This window comes from Echinops telfairi, unplaced genomic scaffold (assembly GCF_000313985.2).
Source record: "Echinops telfairi isolate 266 unplaced genomic scaffold, ASM31398v2 ScPeMD7_7407;HRSCAF=8445, whole genome shotgun sequence".
Taxonomy (NCBI): Eukaryota; Metazoa; Chordata; class Mammalia; order Afrosoricida; family Tenrecidae; genus Echinops; species Echinops telfairi.
In genome coordinates, this window is record NW_022111307.1 from 7,290,986 (window position 1) to 7,303,052 (window position 12,067).

General features: G+C 43.3%; 1 protein-coding gene across 4 annotated transcripts in view; it reads right to left on the reverse strand.

Moving 5' to 3' along the window:
* Nucleotides 1–12,067, reverse strand: part of VPS8 (VPS8 subunit of CORVET complex) — a 285,882-nt gene that overhangs the window by 75,156 nt on the left and 198,659 nt on the right. For all 4 annotated transcript variants that reach the window (XM_045296423.1, XM_045296425.1, XM_045296426.1 and 1 more), the window contains 3 exons: nt 5,893–5,982; nt 4,795–4,837; nt 2,246–2,349 (listed from right to left, as the gene is read on the reverse strand). In XM_045296423.1, the coding sequence (XP_045152358.1) occupies nt 2,246–2,349; nt 4,795–4,837; nt 5,893–5,982 (237 nt within the window). The remainder of the gene's footprint in view (nt 1–2,245; nt 2,350–4,794; nt 4,838–5,892; nt 5,983–12,067) is intronic.

The window sequence follows — 12,067 nt, forward strand, 5'->3', positions numbered from 1 at the left end:
CTTCTTGTGTAAATATTATTTCTATGAACATCCCAGATTGGTTTTAGGGATTGCTGTTGTTACCATTGTCATTGGGCTAGTCCCGGCTCCGTGACCCTCAATGTAACAATGAAGCACCAGCTGGTCTGGCGTCGTCACCTGGCAGATTCCTGGTATGTCGAGGCCACTGCTGCAGCCACTGTGTGTCAAGTCACCTCTCCAGGGGCTTCCGCTTGTTGGTCTGCTCCCTACTTAACCAAGCATGACATAAAACTGTACCTCAATTTGGGGATTTGAATGGTGTTTTTCCTTGTTTTATTTTAGAAGAAAGAGAACAAGAGCAATTGTCCTTATCTGAAATTTGCCATAAACCCTAGACTAGGCGGAAAACATGAATTGTATCAAAGCTTTATAATGAACTATCTATAATAACTCCTTAAATGTTTCATCAGAAGATTAAATATCTTCAAGGGGTCCCTTAACGTAACTATGGGAATTATGGGTACAAAATGTAATTGTTACAAACCTGATGATGCCAAATAGTAATGTAACTAATTAAAATTAGGAGGGAAGGGACTCAGAGGTTGGATTAGGTATAGGAACATGTGAATTATTGGCATGTGAAACAGATAAAAACACCAGAAAGCAATTATTTAACATAGTAATTAAACATAGTAAATCTAAGCTATTAAATTTATTCAGTTTTTTACTTTAGAGAGATTTATTAAGAGATACTACAGATACATTTATCTAAAATTTAGAAATTCCTCATTTTATGTAAGCTTCCTAAATTAATTTTATACTGTATTTATTGTTAGAAGCAAACACTGTCTGGTCCAATTTAGTGGGTTATGTGTTGTGCTGCTAAACTGCAAAGTTAATAGTCTGAAACGACCGTCCAGTTCCCGGGAGGAAAAGGTGGCTTCTACTCCGGTAGAGGATGGCAGTCTCAGACGCCCAGGGTTCTTCTCAGTTCTACTGCTCTGTAGGGTCAACTTGATGGCGGTGAGTTTGAGAGAGAACACCTATCTGCAGTGATGGTCACTGAATGAGAATGATGATTATGTCTGGGTAGGAATGGAGATAGAGTAATTTTTTAAGATCCAGAGGTAGCTTTTTGTATTGTATAATCTTTTAAAATAATAACTATCACCTCACGAAAATAGGGTGTTTTTTTTAAAAAAAAAGGGAATCACATCCACATTTACATGTATTTGTTATAGAAATGTACATGTATTTATACATGTACATATACAATTTGTTATACAAATTTACATGTATTTGTTATACACAGTTTCTCTTCTAAGGGGTTTTCATAACATATAACCTTGAGGACTCCTAGACAAAAATGTAAATCTGAAAGGAATAGAAATATATCCATCTCATAAGATAAGAGAAGACACCAAGATTTAATATTTTCATCTATCATATATGGCTATATATGTGACAAGCGACGGCTGCTTTTCATTTCAGAAACCCCGGCAGCAGAAAGAGGTCAGATGTAAGTTGCAGGCCTGAGCCCTGAAAGGGCACTTAGGTTATATCAGACCACACTGTACTTGTGGAAACTGCTACAGGACTTAGCTGTCAAATCACATCTCACCCTTCCGTTTCTGCATTAGCACTGTCACCCCCATCTAGATCATCAGCTCTTCCCCCCTTCTGCAGCCCGGGCTCAGCTACAGCACTGGTTCCCAGCCTTGGCTGCACACTGGAAACGAGGCTGATATGAGATGCGGACGGCCGCGTTGCTACTCCAGAGCTTGGAGTCTGATCGGTCAGGGGAGCAGCCTGTGCTCTGGGGGTTTACGGTGCTCCCAGGTGACTGTGATGGGCAGCCCCCACTGAGAATTGCTCCACCACAGCCTCCCCTACCCTTTTTCAGCTGTCCCTGTCCCCCGGAGCCTCCTCCACTTCTTCCTGCTCGCCCTCCTCCACAAGGAATCAAAGAGGTGATAAATGACCACGGACGCACAGAACCACTACACTGAATACACACAGCTCAGTGCAGAGGACGAAGATATCTGCTGGGCATGCCCCAGAGGTTCTGCAGCCCAGCCAAACCCAGGCCACAAAGCCTTGCACGAGAACAAAGAGAGCAGGCCAGGCTCAGAATAACTTCAGGAGTCTTGTTCCCCTGGGAGCTCTAAACAGTGATTAAAATCCAGTTGAATTAAACTCAGGTGGCTGAGAGGGCATTGGAAATAGAATTAATTCCTAGTTTCAGACCAGCCCGGGCTTTTAAATGCCAAGCTAGTCCTCTTACCTCTCGTTGCTGCTCGTTCAGATTATGCGAGTTTCTCTGGCAAAGAGCAATGGTCTCTACCAAGGCCCCTTCCACATCCTTCAGTGGGGGTGTCCCTCTCGTATCTAGATGCAGAAACAGAATAAAGTACTGCTCAGCTCAGAATTCTGTGGAAAATTAAAGCGTCCTTCTTCTATGCAGAGCGCTCGTTCTTTATTATAAAATCATCCATCAGCTCTGACACTGTCGGAATTAAAAAACCAGATGATTCTCTGCAACAGGAGTTCTGAGATTCAGAGGACACATAAAGCACATCATACCCAGCATTCCAGCACACTGTGCTTGTAAAGAAGCCCCAGTCGTCTGCTTGTGTGCATTAGGAGCAGAGGGCCAATCCCTCACCTCGCTCTAAGAGCTACTCTTTCACCAAGTTCCTTGAAGTAAGCATTTCCCCAGGGTGCTATCGCTATCGGGGCATCTGTTGTCCTTTTTTTCACTCTTGGTAGGTGACCAGATTTAAAGCAGGACACCAATGACCGGGGGGTTCTTGATTAACAATTTGGTCTATATGGACCAAATAGACCATTCCCTAGCTTGTGCATTCTTTCCAAAAATCGGGACTTTTTAAAAACGCCAAAAATTGGGACTGTCCCGCCAAAAGCGGGCCGTCTGGTCACCTTACTTGTGACTTCAATCCTCCTGTCCCTGCTGAATAACTTTAACATTACACCTTCAACCCTTATTCCTTTCACAAGCTGTGAGCTGACTGTTCTCCGGCCTCTGGGACATATATCACGGATGTTCTGCAAGCATCCTGAACTATGTGGGACACTCAACGGATTCCTCTCCTCATTCCAAACCTGCTCCCCCACCCACATTTCAGTGACGCTCCCAGACCCATAGCTTTGTCGGTCTCTATAAAGTTTCAGCATCTCTGATGCCCCCTCTCCTTCACCCCACAATTTCAGCTGCACTGCCACGTGTGGACTCCCACCGGCCCACTGCGTATGCCCACTGCTTCTACCACGACTGCAAGTGCCTCAGTTAAAGTTAGATGTCCAAGTTCTACCTCGCCCCCTCAAGGCCTGTGCTATCAGTGTTTCCTTAAACTTCTGTTGCTTAAAAATGGAATGGATGTCAACCGCGGGCCCGAAGTGAGTTTCGGTGCCCTTGCACCTGCCTCCAGCCTTCCCTTCTCCCGGAGGCTGCTGGTCAGCCAGTGCCAGGCTCACCTGTCCCCGGAGCTCAGGCCTTTTCTCGGCCCTCGCCTACCACACTCCTACTCACCCTGCAGCCTGAGTAGTTCACAGAGCTAGTTCCGACTTATTGGTTACAAGTCGTTTCCTAATTCTCCACCCTCCTTGTACCTCTTTGACAACACGCCCTTAGTCGCATGTCAATTTCCTTCGGAGACTGCAGTTCTTTGGTGGGGGCTGTGCGCCTGTCTTCTATGAAAACCCACATCATAACCCACAGCAACTACCAGAGTGCCTTGCAATGACCGGGTCTTCAAAAACACCTTCAGCACACTGTCCAGACTGCACCTGTGAGTGGATGGTGTGTATGAGACTATTCGTGGGAAATTCATCTTTGCTGAAATTCAGAGACCTGGTATCTCTAGATACAGCACCCGCCAATCACTGTTCTGAGTTTGGGGGACTGACCTTCTTACTCTCCTCTCAACCCCTGTATTGTGTGCAAAAATCGTTCCCATAACACTAAGTTGAAAAATAACAATATCCTAAAACCAACAAACCTAGCATAATTAAATTGATTAGACACATACTGACAAGACTAAAATAATCCACTGTCTGGTTGGACAACCGATATGGCAAAGCCAAGCAAGGGGTTAGGGACTCCAAATACTTCGTGTAAGACAGCTGCTCAAGAAACAAGAGACAATTCAGGAACTACCAAAATATATAAGCAAGCACTCTTCAGAGAATTATGGGAAAAGGTTGATTAGTAGAACAGGTGGACCAAGGGGCCCAGAAATACATTGGTGCATTAAACTAATAAAATCTAAAAATCACTTGTGAAGTGATTCCTTGACCTCTGTGTCAATTTGGAAATGCCAAGGAGTACAGAATGATTAAAATTTTATGTCTGTGTGCAACATAGCCACTCAGGATTCCCAAAGGCCGAGCTTTACTGCTCTGGGCTAGAATTGTACACATTCAGTCATAGTCACACTGGCTCATTTACTGACTCAATGCTCTGGTTTGCTGCTGCCGAGTACATTAAAATAACTTTTTAGAATGTTCATTATATACCGCAATTCCACATAACTAAAACACAATACAGATCACAACCGACATAATAACTGACAGCGACAAACGCTTATTTTCTACACAGTTCACACCAGGGCAATTATCATGATGAAGTCACAATGGTTAATGTGACTTCCCATTATGGATCCAGTGAGAGCTGGCTAAAATTCAGATCACTGTTGAAGTGGGTAAACAGCCATTAAGTAGATGGATGAATACAATTACTATTTAATTAGATGCCGAGGTCAAAACACAGGGTCCAGCAGAGAAAAGAATTGTAATTTTAAACCCAAAACTTACTTTCCTCCTCATGTGTAATTTCTTGAAGTTTACTTCGTAGCCTCTGGGAAGTAAAAAGAATAAAAGAGCTGAAAAGAATGCTTTGCTTTTCTAACCTACCAAATATTTAAACTAGTGTACTTAAAGGAAAACCCCCAAGAAACAGCAAAGCTACTTAGGAAGGCCTCTAGCTGCCATTCCGGAGAGAACCCCGTGTACCTGGAAGCAGAGCCGGCCGTGGTGGAGGGACCCAAGTACCAAGTACAGGGAGTCCCAGGTACAGAGGTGGGAACTTCAAAAAGTGGGTAGAAAAATTCCATTATCCACAAACTTTTCGAAGGACTCCCTGGTCCCCTATCAGACTGACAGACAGCTCACACTTGCTTCTTTGAATCACCGCGCTCCCCCGACTTGCCACTATTCATCATAATCACCTCCACTTGCTGCTCACAGGCAGCTTTTCAATCATGGAAAAGGCTCCCAGGCTTGAGAAGCACCATACGCACCTGTTTGAATTTACCTACAAATTAGACTTAAAGACGCACTTTAGGAATGGATGTGGTTTGTAACTTGGGGACTGCCTATATTCATATAACGAAATATTACTCAATAATAAAAAATAAATCTCCCAAACATTCTGCTTAAACAAAAAAAGCTTTACATACTGGATGAGTCCATTAATACGAATAAAGAGAGAAGGGAAATCGAATCCTCCGTAGCATGGGGGTTGGGTGGGGGTGGGGGGCAGGGGCACCAGCAGAGTGGTTGGCTCTGAGGAGCTAAGCGCTGACTGGATCGGGAGGGAACTTTCTCAGGCGATGCTAATACTGTATATCTCGTTAGGGATTTGGACTACAAAGGTTTGTCAAAACTCATCAAACTGTACAGCTAAGATTTATGCATTAGGCTGTATGTAAATTTTACTTAAAAAGTAAATTTTTACTAAAAAAAAAAAAGAATCACTACAAATATTGACAATGACGTGGTTGATAAAAATATTCTGGGATAAAACGTACTAATTCCTGCAACTTATTTTGAGACATAACAAACGAAAACCAGATTGGTGAATGGATAGAGGCATATGGAAAACCACGCAAACCAGCCCCAGTAGAATGTCACCTCCAGCAGTAGTAAGAAGGCACCATGTACATCTCCTTTCTTCTCCAGTAGATAAGCCGTGACCTCATGAACTTGATGCTTCTGGGTTATCTACAAGAGAGAGGTACTTCTGTTCACAGATCTTATTTGTAGAGTGAGATAATTCTATTACGAATGAAAAACAAAGCAAAACAAAGCCTCACTCGGTAAATAATTCACACCTCAGAAAACCTTACTTTACATTTACATTCTCCATATGCAAATATTTGACTTTTGGGACTTTTAGGGCCCACTTGGCAATTCTAATTGAACTAAGTTCATTCATTTTTTTTACCCATGATTTATTAAAAAATGCATGCACCTGAATGAGGTGAAGCCCTTGGAGCAAAGGTAACACACATAACAGTAATACTATATAAAGTAGACATTACTAAGTGTTATAAGAGACTTGCAGTCAGAGCTGTGGCAATTTCAGGAGCTCACTCACTGCCACTGAGTTAATTCCGACTCACAACGAGCCTATAAAGACAGGAGGCTATGGGCTCCTGAGACTGTGGTTCTTCATGAGAAGAAAAGCTTCACCTTTCTCCCATCGGAAGCTGGTTGGTTTGAACTGCTGAGCCCACTATCAGTCCAGTGAGTAAGCTATTTTGCTACCAGGATGGACGGAGAGGGTAGGTCAATACATAAGTAGGAGCAGCTGACCTGACCACTAAGTAGTGACTAACACTTGGCAATGTTTTCTTTAAAAAATCCCATTCAAAGTTCAGGAGGTGGCAGGAGCAAAGGCACCCAGGAGGGCACATACTGGTAGCACAACCCTGAATGAGTCACGTAGCAGCTGTGACAGGGAGTAGGAAAGGGAGTGAGTGAGAAGGCGGACAGACAGAGGGCAGAGCCGGTTTCCCAGTCAGCACGGGCTTCGTACTCTAGGAAAAACGAGAAGGGATGCAACCAGACAGTCCTCAGTAAGAGGAGTCGACGAAAAGCAAGGCTGGCATGATGGAAATCACAGGAAATAATCTCGTATCCGTAAGAGTAATAAGAGTCAAACAAAGGAACAGGGGGGACGGAGGAGGAGAAGCAGGAACAGTCTTCAGAAAGGATTACAGGTGTTGGACGACAGCTGAGAGCAAAAAATGATGGGATAGTTAGGGGCTATCCTGGAACCAGGGGGCTCAGGTGAGAGGTCAGGACTAGAACAGAGCTGCCCGGTATAAATCGCAGGTGAATTGTGTATCTAATTGACAGTTGTGCGGCTCTGGTGGCGTACTGGTAACAAACTGCTAACCACCAGGTCCAGTGTGAAACCACAGTTGCTTCCTGGGAGAAAGATGGGCATGCTGGCCTGGAAGAGCTCCAATCTCAGAAGCCCACAGGGGCAGTTCTATCCAGGCTCACAGCGTCACTCGGAGTCGGCATCGACTCACTGGCACCGAGGGGCCACATTTGAAAAACAAAGAATAAACATGTCAAGTAAGTATATTTGATTCAGCCCAATAAGCCTAAGATATCATTTCACCCTGTAATCAATATTTTAAACTTGAGATAACTTAAATTCTTTGCACACGCAGACTTTGAAATCCAACGAGCATTTCACAGTGACAGCGTATCTCCGTTTGCACGGCCACATCCCCGGTGCACCGACTGCACGTGGGGTCCAGAGTCCACAGCTGGGAGCTGCTCCCGGAAAGGCGCTGCGGCCATGTGCTTACGTGGGCTCTCAGGGGAGAGAGGAGAGGCCACAGCACGTGCAGCAGACACTGAGCACAAGGATAAGAAAGTCAGGGAATTCAGAAGGGAAACTGTGGACACTGAGGTTGGGTGTAAACTATGGGGGTGAAGGGGCAGCGACTAGAGTTTACAAGACCAGACAGTGAACGCTATTAATGCATTAATGCGACAAGAGGTCATGGAAGGTAAGGGCTGAGGAAAGACAACTTGAATATAAGGATTATGATTTATGAATGATTGCTAAGAGGCGCTAACGCACCTTCCTGCTGCTAAAACATAAATATGTTTTACAGGCTATAATGAAACAATTTTTTTAAAACCTGCACTCATAGCACACACACTCAAGGTGCTAGAAATGAAGAAGAAAGTTACAACAAAATGACAACTTCGCAACCTGACTGGTGGCACTCAGATGGGTTTTGAATGCCTAGATGGGTTTCTGAGACATGGGCATGGGCTGGGAGGTAGGGAGTGACCACAGCTCCACTGGGGCGGCTGGTGGGTTCGAACTGCTGACCTGTCAGTTAGCAACCCAATGCTTAGCCCACTGTTACCAAGGCTCCTTAAAGTCACCAGGAAGGGAACAATCCTGTATCTTATGTACATAACAATGTGACCTAGAAAAAGAAACAAGAAACAGGGCAGGCGGGAAGCAATGGACACACTGAGAGTATCCTCCAGGATTCATAGGTCAGACAAAATTGTATCTGGCAGATAAATGCAATGATAACAAGGAGTAACATTATAATTGTCAGGATAACAGTGAAGCCACAGACCAGCAGATGCACATTAGTACGAACGGAGACAATCTGCAAAACACAGGATTGACGGCAAGGACAGAGAGACACTGCCACCGATCAAATAAAGAACGTGCACTGTTTGCAAGCACTCTAACTGAACACTGGCAAAAACTGGCATGCTGTGTTTTCATCGACAGAACGATATTAATGTAAGAGGAGACTTAAAAAATTCGTGAGCTTTTTGAAGCATCATGGTAATTAAGCACATTAGCAGATCAAAAGAGAAACAAAACATAGGATCATTTTAGGAATCCAGAAAAACCCTTTGATAACATTCAATTCCCACTAGTAGCAGTTTCCGAGTCCCTGGATAGTGCAAACAGAGCACTTAGCTTCTAGTCAAAAGGGGATTCCAACCCACTTAGCAGCACCTTGAAGACAGGCTTGTCCATCTGTTGTTGCAAGGTCGCAGCCTTGAAAGTCCCCAGGAACAGCTCTGCTCTGCACACAATGAGGTCCCCAGGGCAAGCACAACTAGGACAACAATGACTTGTTAAAAGGTGGTGGGGCACTGGAGTTAGTGTCCTGGATTTGAATCCCACTAACCAGATGTGAGACTCGGTCCTGGATTTGAATGCCACTAACCAGATGTGAGGCTCAGTCCTGGATTTGAATCCCACTAACCAGATGTGAGACTCCGTCCTGGATTTGAATCCCACTAACCAGATGTGTGAATCGGTCCTGGATTTGAATGCCACTAACCAGATGTGAGACTCGGTCCTGGATTTGAATGCCACTAACCAGATGTGAGACTCGGTCCTGGATTTGAATGCCACTAACCAGATGTGGGACTCAGGCCAATCACCTAATGTCTCTGGGGCTTAAAGGCTTGATGTTAAACAAGTGGTCATCTAGCAGAGAAGCAACAAAGCCTACATGGAAGAAGTATACCAGCCTGTGTGATCATGAGGTGTTGATGGGATCAGGTATCAGGCATCAAGCGAGCCCAAACAAACAATCATATTGATGCGAATGAGGCTGGTCAGAGTGGAGCCCCAAAGCCCATTTGTAGACAATTAGACATCCCCTCACAGAAGAGACACAGGAAGGGACGAGTCAGCCAGGGTGCAGTATAGCACCGAAGAAACCCACCACATTCCTCTAGTAATGCTTCCTCCCCCCCACTATCATGACCCAGTTCTACCTTACAAATCCAGCTAGACCAGAGCATGTACACTGGTACAGATAAGAGTCCTAGACACACAGAATCCAGAACAGATAATCCCCCAGGAACAGTAATGGAAGTAGTGATACCTTGAAGGAAAGGGGAAGCTGGGGGGGAGAAAGCAGACGGTATAAGATATGAAAATAATTTCTAATTTATCAAGGGTTCACGAGGGTGAGAGGGTGGGGGAGGGAGGGAAAAAAGAGGAGCTGATATCAAGGGCTCAAGTTGAAAGAAAATGTTTTGAAAATGATGATGGCAATATATGCACAATTGTGTTTGATACCATTGATGTATGGATCTTATAAAAGCCGTAAGGGCCCCCAATAAAATATTAATTAATAAATAAATAAGTAAAACAAAAAAAAAAGAACTTAAACTTGTGGCCAGATCTAAAACAACGCTCAGAAGGGAGCATTCCAACACAGCAACACTAGTCAATTCGAGGAAGGCTTTTCAAAAGGCTTTCTACCATAATTTTCACAAAAATTACACTGTATACAGGAAGACATTTAAGAAAGTATGTTCAAGAAAGTTTTAGAAAAGTTACAATAAAATCTCACTGAAGAACATAAAATATAATTTTAAAAAGGCAACCATATTTCTGAATGGGAACAATTAATACCCTAGGATGGCCAATTGTCCCTGAATTTCTAATAGAAAGGGCAAAAGTTTTTTGTTTTACCTTGACAACATGATCCCCAAATTCATAAGGTCTAATAAGAGGCTGAAGGAGTCCTATGAGATAGGCGTTGTGTTGCTAAGTGTAAGGCTGGAGGTTCAAACCTATCAGCCACTCTGCAGGAAAAAGCTGAGGCTGACTCTCCTGCAAAGACCTGAAGCATGACAGGGGAATGGCAGGGGCACTGCAGGGGAGGTTGAAGGTATGGGAAGCTAACAATGAGTCTGAGAAAGAAGAAAATGTGCTGAAATTGATGGTGGTGATGATTGGACTTTTCTTACTATGACTAGGGTATTAAATTGTATGGTATGTAAATGATATGCCAATAAAATGGTTTTTAAAAAAGATTAGAAGTCTCGGAAACCCTACATAGGGTCTGCTTTGTGTCAGAATCAACTCATTGGCACTTGGGTTTTTGTTTAGCAAGACGTGGCGGACATTGATGGTTCGGTGGTGGTAGGATTCTTCCTTTGATAAATGGGAGATTGGGTTGGGTTCCTCACCAATGTACCACCCATGCAGCCACTAACCGTCAGTGGACGCTTGCACACTGCTGTGATGCTGAACACGTATCAGTTGAGGTATGGAGTAAGACAAGTTAGCCAGAGAGGCCTGCTGCCCCACATCTGAGAAATCAGCTATTGAAAACCCCACGGAGCAGGCCTTCTCTGATACTCATGGGGTCACCTAACATCCCAGCTGACTTGACAGCAATTGTTTATTTTGTACCATTAAACTATATTAATTAAAATACACGATACTACATAAGTATAAGCAGATAATGGAAGGAACAGAGCAGAGACCCTACAAACATACATGTGAGTCTGGCATGTGACAGCATGACATTAAACATTAACAAAGAGAATACGGACAACTTGCCACTCACGTGGGAAAAACAGAGAAATCCCTCTCTTATCTGCAAAAATAAATTCCAGAGAAAGTCAATGCCTAAATGTAATAAGCCCAGATGTAAAATATTTGTATAGAGAATATGCTTTATGCCATCAATATAGAAATGAAAATAAGGAACACACAAAATACTAAATCTGAAAGGAAAACTTTTATAAAATAGTAGCCATTAAGAAACAACTTGAAAAGCATGCCACAACACATTGGGAAATAATATCTCATCAACACATATAATAAGCAAAAGATTAGGGATTCAGAAACCCTAAAAAAAATCAATGCAAGAAAGACAAAAACTCGATATGAAAGTGAGCAGAGAACATGGATAAATAACTCAGAGACAAGAAAACCTAAATGGTCATTAAACAACTGGAAAGATGCTCGATGTTATTAGTAATCAGTGATATCCATCACCTTGGCAAAAGCTATTTTAAGTCTAAAAATAAGGGTGGTGGCATGGTCCGGGAGGGAAAACCTATTACAATGTTGGATATATAGCCCCCCTCCCAAAGGGGATGAATAACAGAACTGTGGGTGAAGGGAGACAACGGACAGTATACGAAAAGAAATAATAACAACAATATATAATTGATCAAGGGTTCATAAAAGTGAGAGAGTAGGGGAAAGAGGGGAAAAAAGAAGAGCTGATAGCAAGGACTCAAGTAGAAAGAAAATGTTTTGGAAATGATGATGGCAACATATGTACAAATACGTTTGACACAATTGATGTATGGAATGTTATGAGAGCTGTAAGAGTCCCCAGTAAAAATGATTTTTTTAAAAGTCTGAAAATAATAGGAATTAGCAAAGCTGTGGGAAGGCAGCAAATCTCAAATATGAGAACAGACACACCTCGGCGGTCAGTTTCGCAGTCTCAAGTAGAGTTAAGCCCCTCTAACGCCTGGTCTC